Here is a 21363-nt window from a genome sequence, read left to right as displayed (position 1 = left end):
ACATATCCAGGTGTTAGAATGGCCAAGTCAAAGTCCAGACCTGAATCCAATCGAGAATCTGTGGAAAGAACTGAAAACTGCTGTTCACAAATGCTCTCCATCCAACCTCACTGAGCTCGAGCTGTTTTGCAAGGAGGAATGGGAAAAAATGTCAGTCTCTCGATGTGCAAAACTGATAGAGACATACCCCAAGCGACTTACAGCTGTAATCGCAGCAAAAGGTGGCGCTACAAAGTATTAACTTAAGGGGGCTGAATAATTTTGCACGCCCAATTTTTCAGTTTTTGACTTGTTAAAAAAGTTTGAAATGTCCAATAAATGTCGTTCCACTTCATGATTGTGTCCCACTTGTTGTTGATTCTTCACAAAAAAATACAGTTTTATATTCTTATGTTTGAAGCCTGAAATGTGGCAAAAGGTCGCAAAGTTCAAGGGGGCCGAATACTTTCGCAAGGCACTGTAAGTAATGCAAAATATGTAAACATTTTTAATGTGACTAGTGTTCCAATTATTAAAGTGGCCAGTGATTTCAAGTCTATGTATATAGGGCAGCTATTTTTCAGTCTCTCGGTCCCAGCTTTGATGCACCTGTACTGACCTCGCCTTCTGGATAATAGCGGGGTGAACAGGCAGTGGCTCGGGTGGTTGCTGTCCTTGATGATCTTTTTGGCCTTCCTGTGACATCGGGTGCTGAAGGTGTCTTTGAATGCAGGTAGTTTGCCCCCGGTGATGCGTTGGGCAGACCGCACCACCCTCTGGAGAGCCCTGCCGTTGTGAGTGGTGCAGTTGCCGTACCAGTCAGTGATACAGCTCGACTTTTACAGAATCTGTAAAAGTTTTAGGGTTTTAGGTGCCAAGCCAAATTTCTTCAACCTCCTGAGCTTGAAGAGGCCCTGTTGCGCCTTCTTAACCACACGGTCTGTGTGGGTGGACCATTTCAGTTTGTCAGTGATGTGTACGCCGAGGAACTTGAAGCTTTCCACTGCGGTCCCGTCGATGTGGATAAGGGGGTGCTCCCTCTGCTGTTTCCTGTCTACGATCAGTTTCTTTGATTTGTTGACATTGGGTGAGAGGTTATTTTTCTGGCACCACACTCACAGGGCCCTCACCTCCTCCCTGTAGGCTGTCTCGTCATTGTTGGTAATCAGGCCTACTACTGTTGTGTCGTCTGCAAAATTGATGATTTGTGTTGGAGGCGTGTGTGGCCACGCAGTCATGGGTGAACAAGGAGTACAGGAGGGGCTGAGCACGCATCCTTGTGGGGCCCCAGTGTTGAGGATCAGCGAAGTGAAGGTGCTATTGCTTACCTTCACCACCTGGCGGTGGCCCGTCAGGAAGTCCAGGACCCAGTTGCACAGGGCGGGTTCAGACCCAGGGCCTCGAGCTTAATGATGAGCTTGGAGAGTACTATCAGGTTGAATGCTGAGTTATTGTCAATGAACAGCATTCTTACATAGGTATTCCTCTTGTCCAGATGGGATAGGGCAGTGTACAGTGCGATGGTGATTGCATCGTCTGTGGATCTATTGGGGTGGTAAACAAGTGGGCATAGGTTGTCTGGTAAGGTAGAGGGGATTTATGATCCTTGATTCATCTCTCAAAGCACTTCATGATGACAGAAGTGAGTGCTACGGGGCGATAGTAATTTAGTTCTGTTATCTTTGCTTTCTTGGGTACAGGAACAATGGTGGACATCTTGAAGCATGTGGGGACAACAGACTGGGATAGGGGAGATTGAATATATCTGTAAACACTCCAGCCAGCTGGTCTGCGCATGCTCCGAGGACGTGGCTAGGGATGCTGTCTGGGCCGGCAGCCTTGCGAGGGTTAACATGCTCAAATATCTTACTTCGGCCACAGAGAAGGAGAACCCAGGTGTCATGTGGGGGTCAACAGAGAGGGGGGGTTCATACCGTCACCCACGGCAATGGCGTCTGATTGACTCAATGACCCAACATTCTCCTCACATTCCTTCTCAACCCAACATGTGCCGGTTTGCTCTTTCAATGCGTAAGTGTGACATTTTAAACTGACTGATAAGGTTGCATTCTATTCACTCTGATAGCAAGATCATTAAAGACTAGACTACCAGCATGGGCCCCGCAGGTACAACTGTCAGCTCGTCAATGTGTACAGACAGACAGTCAGCTAAAGAAGGGGTTCTTTTGAGTAGATAGATTTCAATTTTTTTGTCAATCATCTACACAAAATACTGTAATATCTAAGTGGAAGATAAGTAATATATATTTTTAAAGATGAATGAAAGATATAACACTAATATACCTGAAGTAGATAAGTATTCACCCCTGAGTCAATACATGTTAGAAACATCTTTGGCAGCGATTATAGCTGTGAGTCTTCTTGGGAAAGTCTCAACTGTTTTGTGCAATATTTGGCCATTATTCTTTTCAAAATTCGTCAAGTCTTGCCATAGATTTTGAAGCAAATTTAAGTAAAACTTCAACTGTAACTTGGCCGCTAACTTTGCAACTCCAGTGTAGATTTGGCTTTGTGTTGTAGGTTAATGTCCTGCTGAAAGGTGAATTCCTCTCCCAGTGTCTGGTGTAAAGCAGACTGAAGCAGGTTTTCCTCAATGATTTTGCCTGTGCTTAGCTCCATCCCTTTTCTTTTCATCCTGAAAAACTCCCCAGTCTTTGCCAATGTCATGCCTACCCATACTGTTCCATGATGCTGCCACCACCATGCTTGAAAATAAGGAGGCAGTTACTCAGTGACGTGCTGTTGGATTTGCTCCAAACATAAGGCTTTACATTTAGACCAAAATGTGTATTTCTTTCCCATGTTTCTTTTGTTGCAATATTACTTTAATACCATGTTGCATACATATGCATGTTTTCCGTATGGTTTTTATTTTATTTTTTACTTTGTCATTTAGGTCATTATTGTGTTGTTGATATATATATTCAATGTCTGTTTTGTTATTATTACTCATCTACCAATCACTGCCCTTCTTTGAGAGTTTTGAAAATATCCCTCGTCTTTGTAGTTGAATCTGTGCTTAATTCAATACTTGACTGAGCGACCTTACATACTATATGTTGTGTGTATTGGGGACAGAGGAAGGGGTAGTCATTCAAAAATCATGTCAACCCTTATTATCATGTTAATTAACCCTTATTTTACACAGAGGGAGTCCATATAACTTATTAGATGACTTGTTAAGCCACATTTTACTTCTGAACTGATTTAGGCTTGCCTTTGCAGAGAAGAATGGGAGAAACTCCCCAAATACAGGTGTGCCAAGCTTGTAGCATCATACTCAAGAAAACTTCAGGCTGTAATCGCTGCCAAAGGTGCTTCAACAAAGTCTTGAATAAAGGGTCAAAGTCAAGTGGTCTGAATACTTTCTGAATGCACTGTACATATGCCTAGGTTCCTCTCTCCACAGACTTTGAAGTCTTTCTTTCCAAGTGAAAGCCCGGTGCCAGCTCGGTCTGTGCTCGGCTGTGCTTTCGCCAACTTGTATAGTTTGAGGAGTTGGCATATACAGATCTGGGACACTGTGTGTAAGTGTATGAGAAAGTGTATCTGGTTCCAGTCCCACTGCTCTGGTCTGATTACCCCTCCCAACTTCTCCTCCCATACTAATTCTGCTCCTATCTCTCTGCTTTGTCCCACCACAGTATCCACTCTGAGTTGAATTGATCTTGTCTGCCTCTCCACAGATGTGATGACTGGTTTGATTACTCCGGCCTGACTCTCTCCCCAGGCTCCACGCTAGCTTTGATTGATCTAGTCTGTGACTCTCCCCGGGACGAGCTCTGGGTTTGATTGATCTATTCTGCCTCTCTCCAGGTTTTTTGGCTCTGGGTCTTATTGCCTTTGTCTTATGTGTCCCCAGGGTTGGCGAAGCACGTGGGAGCATGTCTACTGCTGGCTTCTACGTCTGAGGTGTATGGAGGTAAGACACACACACATACACGGTTTACCCAGCATGTAAAGTGTGTGCCAGGTCCATTTCACAAATTTCACAGGGCTTTACTAGACATGGCCAGAGCAGTGTAACACCATATTTCACAGGGCGTTAAGTGGTGAGGCAGCGTCTATTGTTGTTGTGGCAAGTTTAGTTCAAGCCACAGGTCAGAGAGATGTCTCTGGGGAGGTAAGATAATGTGTCTGGGCTGTGCTGTGTCTGGGCTGTGCTGCGCCTGCTGCCTGCTATATCAGCCCTGTCCATTCCTGGCCTGAGCCAGAGCAAGGTCAGCAGGGTAAACGGGTCTCCAGGCTACCTGGCTATCTCCACAAAAACCCTGAATACATACGCATGTACAGTTGAAGTCGGAAGTTTACGTACACTTAGGTTGGAGTCATTAAAACTCCTTTTTCAACCACTCCACAAATGTCTTGTTAACAAACTATAGTTTTGGAAAGTCGGTTAGGACATCTACTTTGTGCAAGACACAAGTCATTTTTCCAACAATTGTTTACAGACAGATTATTTCACTTATAATTCACTGTATCACAATTCCAGTGGGTCAGAAGTTTACATACACTAAGTTGACTGTGCCTAACAGCTTGGAAAATACCAGAAAATTATGTCATGGCTTTAGACGCTTCTGATAGGCTAATTTACCTGTGTACCTGTGGATGAATTTCAAGGTCTACCTTTAAACTCAGTGCCTCTTTGCTTGACATCATGGGACAATCAAAATAAATCAGCCAAGGCCTCAGAAAAAAACATTGTAGACCTCCACAAGTCTGGTTCATCCTTGGGAGCAATTTCCAAACGGCTGAAGGTACCACGTTCATCTGTACAAACTGTAGTACGCAAGTATAAACACCATGGGACCACGCAGCCATCATACCGCTCAGGAAGGAGACGCGTTCTGTCTCATAGAGATGAACGTACTTTGGTGTGAAAAGTGCAAATCAATCCCAGAACAGCATCAAAGGACCTTGTGAAGATGCTGGTGGAAACGGGTACAAAAGTATCTATATCCACAGTAAAACGAGTCCTATATCGACAAAACTATAAAATTATGTGGATATACTGAAGCAACATCTCAAGACATCAGTCAGGAAGTTAAAGCTTGGTCGCAAATGGGTCTTCCAAATGGACAATGACCCCAAGCAAACTTCCAAAGTTGTGGCAAAATGGCTTAAGGACAACAACGTCAAGGTATTGGAGTGGCCATCACAAAGCCCTGACCTCAATCCTATATAAAATGTGTGGGCAGAACTAAAAAAGCATGTGCGAGCAAGGAGGCCTACAAACCTGACTTTGTTACACCAGCTCTGTCAGGAGGAATGGGCCAAAATGAAGGCAATGCTACCAAATACTAATAGAGTAAGTGTCTAACCCACTGGGAATGTGATGAAAGAAATAAAAGCTGAAATACATAATTCTCTCTGCTATTATTCTGACATTTCACATTCTTAAAATTAATGTGGTGATCCTAACTGACCTAAAACAGGGAATTTTTACTTTAAATGTTAGGAATTGTGAAAAACTGAGTTTAAATGTATTTGGCTAAGGTGTATGTAAACTTCCGACTTCAACTGTACGCATGCATGAGCATACATACACAAAGGAAATGATTGATTTTGTCAATCCTCCGATGCACTCTCTCACTATATCCCCCTCCTCTCCCTCTCTGTCTACCTGACGGTGTTTCCCCAAGGATTTTTTTAGCAGCAGTGGCAGAGTTAGTGAGGGGTGGGTGATGGTCTCCCTGGGGCTACATCTACATTATACATATATACATTTAAAAAATCAAATAAAATCAAGTTTTATTGGTCACATACACATGGTTAGCAGATGTTATTGCGAGTGTATGCGAAATTCTTATGCTTCTAGATCCAACAGTGCAGCAGTATCTAACAGGTAATATAATCTAATACACACAATCTAGTAAAGGAATGAGATGAGAATATATAAGTATAAAATACATGGATGAGCAGTGACAGAGCGGCTGAGATGCAATAGACAGTGTAGCCTAGAGAGTTGACCACTTATTGCCAGAGCCTTCCGCCTGGCCCCTTACTGATCTCTAGGCTACAGTACGCTATGCCAGAGAGGAAGAGGTGAAGCAAGAAGGTCGACTCCGTCCAAAATCTGTCCTCGCAAAAATAGCAGACCAAGTGAGGAGTTTTTGTATGGGGTGCAATGAGTGTGTCAAATTTGGTCCGGATAAAAGTGAACTGCTATTTTGATAGGTGAAGCTTATTTGATCGAGTAGAAGTTTCATCATGCTTAGGTTGTTACGAGTGTACTGATATAAGTGTAAATCACGTCAAGGAGCTTTGATAAAAACGTACTGTAACGTTAACAGCAATGCTAATTTTAGTCATGGAGTTATGGTGACTGTGAATCCCCTTAAGACCCAGTTAAAGTTCGTCAACATGGCACTTTCTTATGCAAATTAACTTTGTTTGTTTTGTTGTCCTACCGTACAGTAACTTTAGCCACAGTAGTAACAGTAACTTTTAGTGACTGTACCCAGGAATGTTGAAGCTGTGTGGTTTTTTGCTTGCATGGTATTTCTTTGTAACTATGCACAGCTCCACTCGCCATGTCTCTGGATAAAGATAACAGTGCACTGAGGAACCAATTACTGTATTGCTTTTAAGATTATTTTAAGTGTGCATGTGTCTCTTTCTCTCTCTCTCTCTCTCTCGCTCTCTCTCTCTCTCTCTCTCTCTCTCTCTCTCTCTCTCTCTCTCTGTGTAAGCTCCGCCTTATCTCAGCTCACTGGTCACGATGGCAACACCCATCCGTAGCACGCGCTCCAGCAGGTGTATCTCACTGATCATCCCTAAAGCCAACACCTCATTTGGCCGCCTTTCGTTCCAGTACTCTGCTGCCTGTGACTGGAACGAATTGCAAAAATCGCTGAAGTTGGAGACTTTTATCTCCCTCACCAACTTCAAACATCAGCTATCTGAGCAGCTAACCGATCGCTGCAGCTGTACATAGTCTATTGGTAAATAGCCCACCCATTTTCACCTACCTCATCCCCATACTGTTTTTATTTATTTACTTTTCTGCTCTTTTGCACACCAATATCTCTACCTGTACATGACCATCTGATCATTTATCACTCCAGTGTTAATCTGCAAAATTGTAATTATTCGCCTACCTCCTCATGCCTTTTGCACACATTGTATATAGACTCCCCCTTTGTTTTCTACTGTGTTATTGACTTGTTAATTGTTTACTCCATGTGTAACTCTGTGTTGTCTGCTCACACTGCTATGCTTTATCTTGGCCAGGTCGCAGTTGTAAATGAGAACTTGTTCTCAACTAGCCTACCTGGTTAAATAAAGGTGAAATAAAAATAAAATAAAAGTATGCGCGTGTGTGTGTGAGAGAGACTCTCCAGAGGGACCTGAGCATAGTGTCTCTCTCTGTCCCTCATCGCTTAGATTTGGGCTACAGTTTGACACAAAAGCACATCAGTAAGACTGACCTAATTTACTGTAACGCACCCACAAACTCCCATTCATTTTCTCCCCCGAGTGGTCTGAGTGTGTGTTTTAGTTGGTCTGAGTGTGTGTTTTAGTTGGTCTGAGTGTGTGTTTTAGTTGGTCTGAGTGTGTGTTTTAGTTGGTCTGAGTGTGTGCTTTAGTTGGTCTGAGTGTGTGTTTTAGTTGGTCTGAGTGTGTGTTTTAGTTGGTCTGAGTGTGTGTTTTAGTTGGTCTGAGTGTGTGTTTTAGTTGGTCTGAGTGTGTGTTTTAGTTGGTCTGAGTGTGTGTTTTAGTTGGTCTGAGTGTGTGTTTTAGTTGGTCTGAGTGTGTGTTTTAGTTGGTCTGAGTGTGTGCTTTAGTTTGTTGACTTGTACTGAAAAAGGTTAGCTGTGTACACCGCACAGTATTGAGCTACACACACACTAAGTTTTTCTTGGTAAACCCTTCTCACTTAACTGTGTATGTGTGTGCCGTTTCTCACAAAATTACTATTTTCTCTAAGCATGGCCTTTAGTCGATGTACATTATTTAGTTTACTGTTTATGTGGAGTACATTACAGACGGTTGCAAGAATGATTTCATTTTACATCCTGAACAATGACTACTCATTGCCTGTGTAATGAATATGAGTGGATTCTGTTTCAGTGGAATTAGCATTATACAGAACAGGTGGCTATATTCTTGGTGACTTACCCCTGTCTGTCTGTCTGTCTGTCTGTCTGTCTGTCTGTCTGTCTGTCTGTCTTTCCCCCCGACTCAGACCCCGAGGTGCACCCCCAGAATGAGGAGTACTGGGGTCATGTGAACCCCATCGGCCCCCGGGCCTGCTATGACGAGGGCAAACGCGTCGCTGATACCATGTGCTATGCCTACCTGAAACAGGTACGGGAGACATACACGCATATCAAGTGCCAGTCAAAGATTTGGACACACCTACTCATTCCAGGGTTTTTCTTTATTTTTACTATTTTCTATATTGTAGAATAATGGTGAAGACATCAACACTATGAAAGAACACATATGGAATCATGTAGTAACCAAAACAGTGCTAAACAAATCAAAATATGTTTTATATTTGAGATTCTTCAAAGTAGCCACCCGATTGCCTTGACAGCTTTGCACACTCTTGGAATTCTCTCAACTAGCATTGAAGCATGGAATGCTTTTCCAACAGTCTTGAAGGAGTTCCCACATATGCTGAGCACTTGTTGGCTGCTTTTCCTTCACTCTGTGGTCCAACTCATCCCAAACCATGTCAGTTGGGTTGAGGTCGGTTGATTGTGGAGGCCAGGTCATCTGATGCAGCCCTCATCACCCTTGTTCTCGGTCAAATAGCCCTTACACAGCCCAGAGGTGTGTTGGGTCATTGTCCTGTTGGAAAAACAAATGATAGTTCCACTAAGCGCAAACTAAATGGGAAGGTGTATTGCTGCAGAATGCTGTGGTAGCCATGCTGGTTAAGTGTGCCTTGAATTCTAAATAAATCACTGACACAAGCAAAGCACCATCACACCTTCTCCCCCATGCTTCACGGTGGGAATTACACAATCTCAAATTTGGACTCAGACCCAAGGACAGATTTCCACCAGTCTAACATCCATTGCTCGTGTTTCTTGGCCCAAGCAAGTCTCTTCTTCTTGTTGGTGTCCTTTAGTAGTGGTTTCTTTGCAGCAATTCGACCATGAAGGCCTGATTCACGCAGTCTCCCTGGAATGAGTAGGTGTGTCCAAACTTTTGACTGGTACTGTATCTACAATACAAAATCCATGTGTGTAGTGCGAATGTTATCGTGTTTTCGTATGCATCAAATCAAATTGTATTTTTCACAGTGAAATGCTTACTTACAAGCCCTTAACCAACAATGCAGTTTTAAGAAAATACCCACCAAAAAAGTAAGAGACAAGAATAACAAATAATTATAGAGCAGCAGTAAATAACAATAGTGGGGCTATATACAGGGGGCACCGGTGTCGAGGTAATTGAGGTAATATGTACATGTAGGTAGAGTTATTTTAAGTGACTAAGCGAAAATAACAACAGAGGATCAGCAGCCTTCCAGAGGGAAGGGGGTGGAGGTGGGGGGGCAATGGTTCACTTGGTACATCTAAAGCCTTTTATTTTGGGGTGTTGCTATAGGCCACCAAGTGCTAACAGTTAGTATCTAAATAATATGTGTGAAATGCTTAGTGTATGTTTAGTGTATGTGATGAAAACAGAGAGGTCTACTTTCTTGGGGACCTGAATATTAAGTGGTTTTCATCAAGCTGTCCGCTCAAGAGGAAGCTTTTCACTGTAACCAGTGCCTGTAATCTGGTTCAGGTTATTAATCAACCTACCAGGGTGTTTACAAACACTACAGGAACAAGATCATCCACATGTATAGATGACATTTTTACTAATACCGTAGAACTTTGTTCTAAAGCTGTATCTGTACCCATTGGATGCAGTGATCACAATGTAGTGGCTATATCCAGGAAAGCCAAAGTTCCAACAGCCGGGCCTGAAATAGTGTATAAGAGATCATACAAAAGATATTGCTGTGACTCTCTATCTTTCTATCTGTCTCCCTCTATCTGCTTAATTAAAAGCTCTCTCTCCTTATTTAAACATGTTTTGTTTGTAGAATGGTATCCCCAGTCTATACTCCATTCTCATTCATGTGTTAGCCTGTGGCTGGTATTACTGTAGTTCCTTTACCAGCTGGTTCCTTTACCAGCTACTGCACACATCCCGCCTGCCCCTATCCAGGTTTTTGTGTGTGTGAGTGCTGGACGGCTTTCCCATGATTTGTTGTTGCATAAACTGTGCAGTAAACCACCCAGGCTATGAAATGTATGGTTATTTTGTAAATGCATTTGATGAATTGTGATGGAAGTGTATTGTACTATACATTGAGCTGACAGACCTACAGGAGGCAATCATTTTAAGTTATTTCCTTCTGCTTTTAAAGTTTTGTTTTTCCGCAGACAAAATTCTCTCCTTGCATGACTTCACCATCCACATTTTTGAGTGACATTCAGATGAGTTTGCGTCACTGTGTATGATTTGAGTTGGGGATGTCCCTGCAGAGCTATCTGAAGTGCTGGACAAATCGAAAAAGGGACAGGCACATTCTAGGATGAAAGGGCTGTAATAGACCCATCCTCCTCTACCATCCTCTCTGAGGGCAACTTCTCTCTTCTATTTCTTTGTCTTCCTATTCCTCCTTCCTCTCTCCCTCTTCATATTCCCCGTCCTCTTCCTCCTCCCTCTCTGTTTGTCACATCTCTGTCTCTCATCAGTTCTTTTAGTGTTAGCTCAGTCAGCCCTACCTCCATGAATGGAAGCTAACTCTAACACCGTAAACAGGCCGAATCAGCTGGAGGAAGTAGGGAAGAAGGGAGAAAGAGCGGGAAAGTGTAATCCAGAGAGGATAAGTCGATCTGAGGGCAGAGTGAGTGGACTAAACCAAACAGGTCACCGAGGCAGATCACTGAGGCCAGGAGAACAACACTGTGGAGATGAAAAGTCTCTCACACCACCAACCCTCATGAACTCAATCACACAAGGTTTGTGTGTGTGTAAGTGAAAGGGTGTGTAAAAGAGATGTGGTTGTGTGTTAGATGTATACTGACTGTGCTCCGTTGTCTGGGTGACTTGACACATACATCTACTATTTCCTCAATTTGATCCACATGTGCTATTTACGGTGTGATGGATGGACAGATGGACCCTCATTCTTACTCTGCTATTTGCACACCTTCTTTTAGATTAATAGATGAATATTCCACTTTCTCTCCCTCCTGGCTGACACCAGCTTTTGGCAATCTCATTCCATTGTTTGTTCTTGCCTTTCATCTCCGGCTGGTGGTATTTTTTATCTCAAAGAAAGAGCCCGTCTCTCATTAGGCAGCTGTCCATCATGGAGGTAGGTGGAATTTTAATATCGCAAATTGCATCTGTCAACCGACCCCCTTTCATTGAAATGCGTTGACATTTAAAACAAGTTGAGTATAGGTTGGGAAGAGGAGGGGGAGGCATGTTTCTCTACCTCCATACCACATAGTAGAGGATGATTTGCAAGACGCATGTCTCTGGGAGGTCGCCGGGTGGTCTCTATTGGTTAGATTAGGTGGTGGTTAAACTCTGACCAAACATTGAATAGGAGCAGTGTGTTTTTTTTATTGGTTGGACCCCTACCGTTTCAAGTACCGCTTTCAAATAATTGAACCGATGTCGGTCAATTAGTTGATTAAAAACCGAAAAATAACCATGCACTAGCATGCATAAAAAGTATTTTCAGGCAACAGAAATGATGAACAGAAAAACAAAGATTTTTTATGTTAGACGTGACACTAAACCTATAATGTTAGCCAGCTAACTAGCTAGGTAGAGTGGCTAGCTAGCTGATCTGTTACATGTACGTGCTAACGTATCATCACGCAGGATACGTTGTGTCGAGCCTGGTGGAATGCTAATGCACTTCAACCAATGAAAATGTGTGGTGAGCCAGGCCGACCTCTGCCACGGTGAGCTATTTCTTTCTTTTTTTCCTGTAAGCTCCAATCACATTCTCTAGAGATAAATCAGATCTAGCCCAAACTGTGCGATGGTTTAGGAAGTTGTACCCTTGCGCTTCTACTTGTCTGGTCTGTGTGGGGCAGACACGGAGAGGGAGAGAAATGTAGTGGAGTTATTCTAATCAAAAGGAGACTTACATTTCTTAAAAACAAGTAAACTTTATTATTTAATTACAGCGGTAATGGAGCTTGTCAACGACCCTCCTGTAGGTGATTAGTTGAGAGCCCAATGAGCGGTTTTGAGCCACAGCATTTAATAGTAAAGTCCATCCTCCTGGATGTTCATGACAAACAACAGATGTATGGGTCACAAGGGTAAGATTCATATGAAAGATACTAATAATGCACAGCAAACAGTATCTGCTGTAAAGACTGTTCTCATTGTGTAGAAACCAGGGTCTGACCCCCTACTCCATACTGGAGCCATCTCCACCCTGGTACCTCTGTACAGAAACACCAATTCATGCTATGGAATGCGGTCTTGTTAGGTTAATCAACCAAAGACATCGTAAATCTTCTGTCAGCATTACATCTTCCAGAGGCCCATTCTCAGAAAAATACACAGATGAGTGTTTAAGAACCCCCCCCCCCCCCTCTTCTGTTGTATAAAATAACCATTTGATGCAATAATAATGACAGTATTTATAGAAATCTTATAATTTTGCTCTCACAGAAAAAACAGAAGCTGTGCAGTAGGGATGGATAGAGAGCAGTTGCTTTGAATCAAACATGATTTATTTTAAACATTTATTGTATGTGATGTGTGATATAAAGGGAGAGTATCCGTAAGGGGTTTGCGTGCTAATTAATCAGAGTTAATTTGTTGGATGTATTTTATTTATTTACAGAATGTCCTTAATAATGTTTTTTTCTCTATACCCGTCAACTAGTAATGCTTTCAATTGCCTGGTGTTGTTTTTCACCTCCTTGTTTTACATGCTTGAATAAATATGCACATAAACCCTGAAACTAAACCCCCTTTCTCACCACCTCCTCTCTTTTTTTCTCTCTTCCCTCATATCCTGCCATCATATTATAAATGCTGTGGGTGGTTTATAAGCAATCTGTATCACTATCCATATGCTATTCATGTCTACAGGCCTCTCATACACTCACACAGACGCACACACACATCGCCACTGATATCCAGCCTTCAATAAACTGAATGAAATCACATGGTGACAGACATGCTGCTATCCAGACCCCCCTCTGGCCTGTCAGATTGTCTTACCATCAGTCCACATCACACCCAGCTGAGCCTCTCTCCTCTTCCCTTCTCTCCTCTTCTCTCCTCTTTACTTCTCTCCTCTTCCCTTCTCTACTCTCCTCTTCCCTTCTCTCCTCTCCTCTTCCCTTCTCTACTCTCCTCTTCCCTTCTCTTCTCTTCTCTCCTCTTCCCTTCTCTACTCTCCTCTTCCCTTCTCTCCTCTTCTTTCCTCTCCTCTTCCCTTCTCTACTCTCCTCTTCCCTTCTCTTCTCTCCTCTTCCATTCTCTACTCTCCTCTTCCCTTCTCTTTCCTCTTCCCTTCTCTACTCTCCTCTTCCCTTCTCTTCTCTCCTCTTCCCTTCTCTACTCTCCTCTTCCCTTCTTTCCTCTCCTCTTCCCTTCTCTACTCTCCTCTTCCCTTCTCTTCTCTCCTCTTCCCTTCTCTACTCTCCTCTTCCCTTCTCTTTCCTCTCCTCTTCCCTTCTCTACTCTCCTCTTCCCTTCTCTTCTCTCCTCTTCCCTTCTTTCCTCTCCTCTTCCCTTCTTTCCTCTCCTCTTCCCTTCTCTTCTCTCCCCTTCCCTTCTCTACTCTCCTCTTCCCTTCTCTTCTCTCCTCTTCCCTTCTCTACTCTCCCCTTCCCTTCTCTACTCTCCTCTTCCCTTCTGTTCTCTCCTCTTCCCTTCTTTCCTCTCCTCTTCCCTTCTGTTCTCTCCTCTTCCCTTCTTTCCTCTCCTCTTCCCTTCTCTTCTCTCCCCTTCCCTTCTCTACTCTCCTCTTCCCTTCTGTTCTCTCCTCTAATCTACTATCTTGAAAAACATGACATTTTATATTTTTTACTTTCTTTCTCTGCCCACTCTGACCTCCTTTCCTCTTTGTCAGATCTGGAATCATCTTTTCCACTCTGTCCCTCATCCCCTCTCCTAAACTCCTCCCACTTCCATTCCTCTCTATTCCTCCCCCTGTCTCTTTCCTGCCCACCTCTTTATTTCCTGTCTGTATATACAGCCTGTAGTCTGTCTGTGTGGTGTTTTCACATACTTTTACTGTCTGGGCTCACAATCATTACTCTGCATATAGAGGCAATCAGGCAAACAAACAGCGAGGTAAATAGACCGCCAATAAAAAAGCCAAGAAGCCTTCACTCATTCCCCATCACTGCCAAACACTGTGCATTGTGATAAATGACAGATTGTGCTCTTATTGTTCTTTTATCGTTGTAGTTCTCTATGAATATTCTCTCAATGTTGCCCCTTCATTTTCGTTCCTCAGATGTGAGCACCGGTACATTGGGGTCGGGGTGTGTGTTTTCGCTCTGTGTGGGCTGGTATTAAAACTCTGTAGTTACCTCAGACCTTATCGCTGTTACCACCGTGACAGGGTTTTGCCCGTGTGTGTACACACTGCACCACTTCAGACTACAGGTTCTAAAAGCTGTGGAACAAAACAAACTTTAACAGAAGTGAATCGAAATATTTTCATCCATGTCATGACCCCATCCACTCCTCTCTTTCTATTTCTCTGAGAGAATGAAGTATTCTCTCCTCCCCCTAGAGAAAAAACGTATCTCTCTCTATGCCTTGTGCTGTGATGGTGAAACCCAGGGCAGAGTTGACCCTGACAGACCCTTAGAGTCACTGGGAAAGAAAGGCTTTTAGGCCACAGCATGACAGGCACCTCTATCAGACAATTTTTCCATCTGTTTTGGTACTCTGTGTTTTTTCTTGGTACTCTGTGTTTTTTCTTGGTACTCTGTGTTCCTAGTCTCCTCTCTCTAGTTGTGTCAAAGGGAATTGTTCTGCGCCTTTCGCCTGGCTTTGTACACTGTAAATACACAGGGTAGAGACCGCAAGCAGCAATCACACAGACGACAGGCACAGAGGAACTAAAAATAGTGCTTATCAATCAAATACAGGAACTATACTATAAAGACAGCAGGAGCAACTAAACTCAGCAAAAAAAGAAACGTCCTCTCACTGTCAACTACGTTTATTTTCAGCAAACTTAACATGTGTAAATATTTGGATGAACATAACAAGATTCAACAAGTGAGACATAAACTGAACAAGTTCCACAGACATGTGACTAACAGAAATTGAATAATGTGTCCCTGAACAAAGGGGGGTCAAAATCAAAAGTAACAGTCAGTATCTGGTGTGGCCACCAGCTGCATTAAGTACTGCAGTGCATCTCCTCCGCTCATTCCTTCGACGATAAACGTGAATCCGACCATCACCCCTGTAGAGACAAAACCGCGACTAGTCAGTGAAGAGCACTTTTTGCCAGTCCTCTCTGGTCCAGCGACGGTGGGTTTGTGCCCATAGGCGACATTGTTGCCGGTGATGTCTGGTGAGGACCTGCCGTACAACAGGCCTACAAGCCCTCAGTCCAGCCTCTCTCAGCCTATTGCAGACAGTCTGAGCACTGATGGAGGCTTTGTGCATTCCTGGTGTAACTCGGGCAGTTGTTGTTGCCGTCCTGTACCTGTCCCGCAGGTGTGATGTTTGGATGTACTGATCCTGTGCAGGTGTTGTTCCACGTGGTCTGCCACTGTGAGGACGATCAGCTGTCCATCCTGTCTCCCTGTAGCGCTGTCTTAGGCGTCTCACAGTACGGACATTTCAATTTATTGCCCTGGCCACATCTGCAGTCCTCATGACTCCTTGCAGCATGCCTAAGGCACGTTCACGCAGATGAGCAGGGTCCGTATCTTTGAAAGACAGGGTCTTGAAAAAGGGAAGCTTCTTTTTTTATTGAGTTTAGATTTGAAATTTAATTGTGTTGATTTTATCAGCACGTAAAGCCCAGCTCTACCCAACCGTTTTACAAATGAAGGAGGGAAAACACTCCATATAAAGTATGATGTATCACAAAGCGTTCTCCCCACCACTGTTTCGGTAAAAAGCTGAGGGATGGTGCTGGAGAAATGTATCCACACTCAAATTCATAGACCGTTATGGATGCAAGGACTGACCATCCATGATTTCAAAATGATAGTTTTAACCATGTTTTGAGGATAAACAGTGTTTTCTTACATTTTATTGGTTTGCTTACTTTGGAGTAAAACAAGCTTATATTTTGGGTTCTGATTGTCACGCCCTGACCTTGGAGATCCTTTTTTACAGTATATCACAAAAGTGAGTACACCCCTCACATTTTTGTAAATATTTGAGTATATCATTTCATGTGACAACACTGAAGAAATGACACTTTGCTACAATGTAAAGTAGTGAGTGTACAGCTTGTATAACAGTGTAAATTTGCTGTCCCCTCAAAATACCTCAACACACAGCCATTAATGTCTAAACCGCTGGCCACACAAGTGAGAACACCCCTAAGTGAAAATGTCAAAATCGGGCCCAATTAGCCATTTTCCCTCCCCGGTGTCATGTGACTCATTAGTGTTACAAGGTCTCAGGTGTGAATGGGGAGCAGGTGTGTTAAATTTTGTGTCATCGCTCTCACACTCCCTCATACTGACTGGTCACTGGAAGTTCAACATGGTACCTCATGGCAAAGAACTCTCTGAGGATCTGAAAAACATAATTGTTGCTCTATATAAAGATGGTCTGGGCTATAAGAAGATTGCCAAGACCCTGAAACTGAGCTGCAGCACGTTGGCCAAGACCATACAGCAGTTTAACTGGACAGGTTCCACTCAGAACAGGCCCCGCCATGGTCGACCAAAGAAGTTATGTCCTGTGGTCTGATGAGACCAAGATAAACTTATTTGGTTCAGATGGTGTCAAGCGTGTGTGGCGGTATCCAGGTGAGGAGTACAAAGACAAGTGTGTCTTGCCTACAGTCAAGCATGGTGGTGGGAGTGTCATGTTCTGGGGCTGCATGAGTGCTGCCGGCACTGGGGAGTTACAGTTCATTGAGGGAACCATAAATGCTAACGTACTGGGACATCCTCTCTCTCCAAGATCGCATAGCAGTTCAGACGTCTTTTGTCCTCGTCTTGTCGTGTCCTGTATATATATATATATTTACAACTTTTTTCACATACATTTTATTTTTCATCAACTCATCTTCTAAACACTCTCCTGCAACCAGCCTCACCAATTTATATTTATAAAAAAGTATTATTTACCTCAGATCTGTAATCCTCCAAGAAGCTAGCCAGAAACTCCAAGAAGCTAGCCAGAAACTAGCCAGAAGCTAGCCAGGAGCTAGCCCAGAAGCTAATCCAGAAGCTAGTTAGCTTCTTTACTGGCAAATCATTAGTATTCAGCTAACCACGGTTTGTGGTCATCAGCTATCCTTTAGCTCGAAATTCTATCGAAAATCTATCGCCAGTTTTGTACGGCGCAGCGCGGCTCGGAACGGAACATACCGGACCAATTTTTCTCTCCATGTCCCTGGATTTCAACTGCTCTCTGGACATTCATACCCGGATCTCACAGCTAGCTAGCTGCTATCCGTGTGACAGTCGGATTTCGTCGATTCCGGAGCAAACATCGATTGTTCCGGTGCTAGCCAGCTCCGTCAATCACTCCTGAGTTCCATCATTCACTCCTGGGCTGCAGTCACCTATCCGGACCCGTTTCACTGCCTACGCGGAGCCCCACCAGGCCTTCACAACTGGACTGCCGACGTTATCTACCTGAATGAGATCCGGCTGGCTCCTCTGTCGCGACGTTACCTGAACGCCCATCTGCGGCCCGCTAACCGTTAGCTGTCTTACCGGCTGCTATCTGAATAGACAATCGGACAATTTATTTATTTTTATTATTATTATGTTTTCTTCTCGGGCCTCTATAACTATATCTATTGTTCTTATTTTTGTTGTTGTTGTGTGATTTGGATTAATCCCCTCTACCACACGGAACCCCACTAATCTACTGACCGAACGCAAGAGGTGGCTAACAACAGACTCCATCCTATGCTAGCTTGCTACCGGTTGGCCTGGCTAGCTGTCTAAATCGCCGTGACCCTCAACCAACCTCTCCACTCACTGGACCCTTTTGATCACTCGACTAAGCATGCCTCTCCTTAATGTCAATATGTCTTGTCCATTGCTGTTCTGGTTAGTGTTTATTGGCTTATTTCACTGTAGAGCCTCTAGTCCTGCTCACTATACCTTATCCAACCTATTAGTTCCACCACCCACACATGCAATGACATCTCCTGGTCTCAATGATGTTTCTAGAGACAATATCTCTCTCTTCATCACTCAATACCTAGGTTTACCTCCACTGTATTCACATCCTACCTTACCTTTGTCTGTACATTATACCTTGATGCTATTTTATCGCCCCCAGAAACCTCCTTTTACTCTCTGTTCCAGACGTTCTAGACGACCAATTCTTATTGCTTTTAGCCGCACCCTTATTCTACTCCTCCTATGTTCCTCTGGCGATGTAGAGGTGAATCCAGGCCCTGCAGTGCCTAGCTCCACTCCTATTCCCCAGGCGCTCTCTTTTGACGACTTCTGTAACCGTAATAGCCTTGGTTTCATGCATGTTAACATTAGAAGCCTCCTCCCTAAGTTTGTTCTTTTCACTGCTTTAGCACACTCTGCCAACCCGGATGTTCTAGCTGTGTCTGAATCCTGGCTTAGGAAGACCACCTAAAATTCTGACATTTTAATTCCAAACTACAACATTTTCAGACAAGATAGAACTGCCAAAGGGGGCGGTGTTGCAATCTACTGCAAAGATAGCCTGCAGAGTTCTGTCCTACTATCCAGGTCTGTACCCAAACAATTTGAACTTCTACTTTTAAAAATCCACCTCTCTAAAAACAAGTCTCTCACTGTTGCCGCCTGCTATAGACCACCCTCTGCCCCCAGCTGTGCTCTGGACACCATATGTGAACTGATTGCCCCCCATCTATCTTCAGAGCTCGTGCTGCTAGGCGACCTAAACTGGAACATGCTTAACACCCCAGCCATCCTACAATCTAAACTTGATGCCCTCAATCTCACACAAATTATCAATGAACCTACCAGGTACCTCCCCAAAGCCTTAAACACGGGCACCCTCATAGATATCATCCTAACCAACTTCCCCTCTAAATACACCTCTGCTGTCTTCAACCAAGATCTCAGCGATCACTGCCTCATTGCCTGCATCCGTAATGGGTCAGCGGTCAAACAACCTCCTCTCATCACTGTAAAACGCTCCCTGAAACACTTCAGCGAGCAGGCCTTTCTAATCGACCTGGCCGGGGTATCCTGGAAGGATATTGACCTCATCCCGTCAGTAGAGGATGCCTGGATATTTTTTTAAAATGCCTTCCTAACCATCTTAAATAAACATGCCCCATTCAAGAAATTTAGAACCAGGAACAGATATAGCCCTTGGTTCTCCCCAGACCTGACTGCCCTTAACCAACACAAAAACATCCTATGGCGTTCTGCATTAGCATCGAACAGCCCCCGTGATATGCAGCTGTTCAGGGAAGCTAGAAACCATTATACACAGGCAGTTAGAAAAGCCAAGGCTAGCTTTTTCAAGCAGAAATTTGCTTCTTGTAACACTAACTCAAAAAAGTTCTGGGACACTGTAAAGTCCATGGAGAATAAGAACACCTCCTCCCAGCTGCCCACTGCACTGAAGATAGGAAACACTGTCACCACTGATAAATCCACCATAATTGAAAATTTCAATAAGCATTTTTCTACTGCTGGCCATGCTTTCCACCTGGCTACTCCTACCCCTGTCAACAGCACTGCACCCCCAACAGCAACTCGCCCAAGCCTTCCCCATTTCTCCTTCTCCCAAATCCATTCAACTGATGTTCTGAAAGAGCTGCAAAATCTGGACCCCTACAAATCAGCCGGGCTAGACAATCTGGACCCTTTCTTTCTAAAATTATCTGCCGAAATTGTTGCCACCCCTATTACTAGCCTGTTCAACCTCTCTTTCGTGTCGTCTGAGATTCCCAAAGATTGGAAAGCAGCTGCGGTCATCCCCCTCTTCAAAGGGGGGGACACTCTTGACCCAAACTGCTACAGACCTATATCTATCCTACCATGCCTTTCTAAGGTCTTCGAAAGCCAAGTCAACAAACAGATTACCGACCATTTTGAATCTCACCATACCTTCTCTGCTATGCAATCTGGTTTCAGAGCTGGTCATGGGTGCACCTCAGCCACGCTCAAGGTCCTAAACGATATCTTAACCGCCATCGATAAGAAACATTACTGTGCAGCCGTATTCATTGATCTGGCCAAGGCTTTCGACTCTGTCAATCACCACATCCTCATCGGCAGACTCAACAGCCTTGGTTTCTCAAATGATTGCCTCGCCTGGTTCACCAACTACTTCTCTGATAGAGTTCAGTGTGTCAAATCGGAGGGTCTGTTGTCCGGACCTCTGGCAGTCTCTATGGGGGTGCCACAGGGTTCAATTCTTGGACCGACTCTCTTCTCTGTATACATCAATGTGGTCGCTCTTGCTGCTGGTAAGTCTCTGATCCACCTCTACGCAGACGACACCATTCTGTATACTTCCGGCCCTTCTTTGGACACTGTGTTAACAACCCTCCAGGCAAGCTTCAATGCCATACAACTCTCCTTCCGTGGCCTCCAATTGCTCTTAAATACAAGTAAAACTAAATGCATGCTCTTCAACCGATCGCTACCTGCACCTGCCCGCCTGTCCAACATCACTACTCTGGACGGCTCTGACTACGTCAGAGTACGTGAATACGTGGACAATACGTGGACAACGTGGATACGTGGACAATACGTGGACAACGTGAATACGTGGACAACTACAAATACTTAGGTGTCTGGTTAGACTGTAAACTCTCCTTCCAGACCCATATCAAACATCTCCAATCCAAAGTTAAATCTAGAATTGGCTTCCTATTTCGCAACAAAGCATCCTTCACTCATGCTGCCAAACATACCCTTGTAAAACTGACCATCCTACCAATCCTCGACTTTGGCGATGTAATTTACAAAATAGCCTCCAATACCCTACTCAACAAATTGGATGCAGTCTATCACAGTGCAATCCGTTTTGTCACCAAAGCCCCATATACTACCCACCATTGCGACCTGTACGCTCTCGTTGGCTGGCCCTCGCTTCATACTCGTCGCCAAACCCACTGGCTCCATGTCATCTACAAGACCCTGCTAGGTAAAGTTCCCCCTTATCTCAGCTCGCTGGTCACCATAGCATCTCCCACCTGTAGCACACGCTCCAGCAAGTATATCT

At 44.0% G+C, this 21363-nt stretch overlaps 1 protein-coding gene across 1 annotated transcript in view; it reads left to right on the top strand.

Annotated features, from left to right (window-relative positions):
- Positions 1 to 2093: 2093 nt before the first annotated feature.
- LOC110502043 (UDP-glucuronic acid decarboxylase 1-like) overlaps positions 2094 to 21363 on the top strand; it is a 44899-nt gene continuing 25629 nt past the window's right edge. Inside the window, 3 exon segments of the mRNA XM_090216398.1 lie at positions 2094 to 2106; positions 3863 to 3922; positions 8189 to 8310. Of these exon segments, the coding sequence (XP_090072524.1) occupies positions 2094 to 2106; positions 3863 to 3922; positions 8189 to 8310 (195 nt within the window).

The sequence above is a fragment of the Oncorhynchus mykiss genome, chromosome 22 (genome assembly GCF_057628025.1).
Source record: "Oncorhynchus mykiss isolate SJ-2025 chromosome 22, ASM5762802v1, whole genome shotgun sequence".
Classification (NCBI taxonomy): domain Eukaryota; kingdom Metazoa; phylum Chordata; class Actinopteri; order Salmoniformes; family Salmonidae; genus Oncorhynchus; species Oncorhynchus mykiss.
This window is presented reverse-complemented; position numbering and strand designations above follow the sequence as displayed.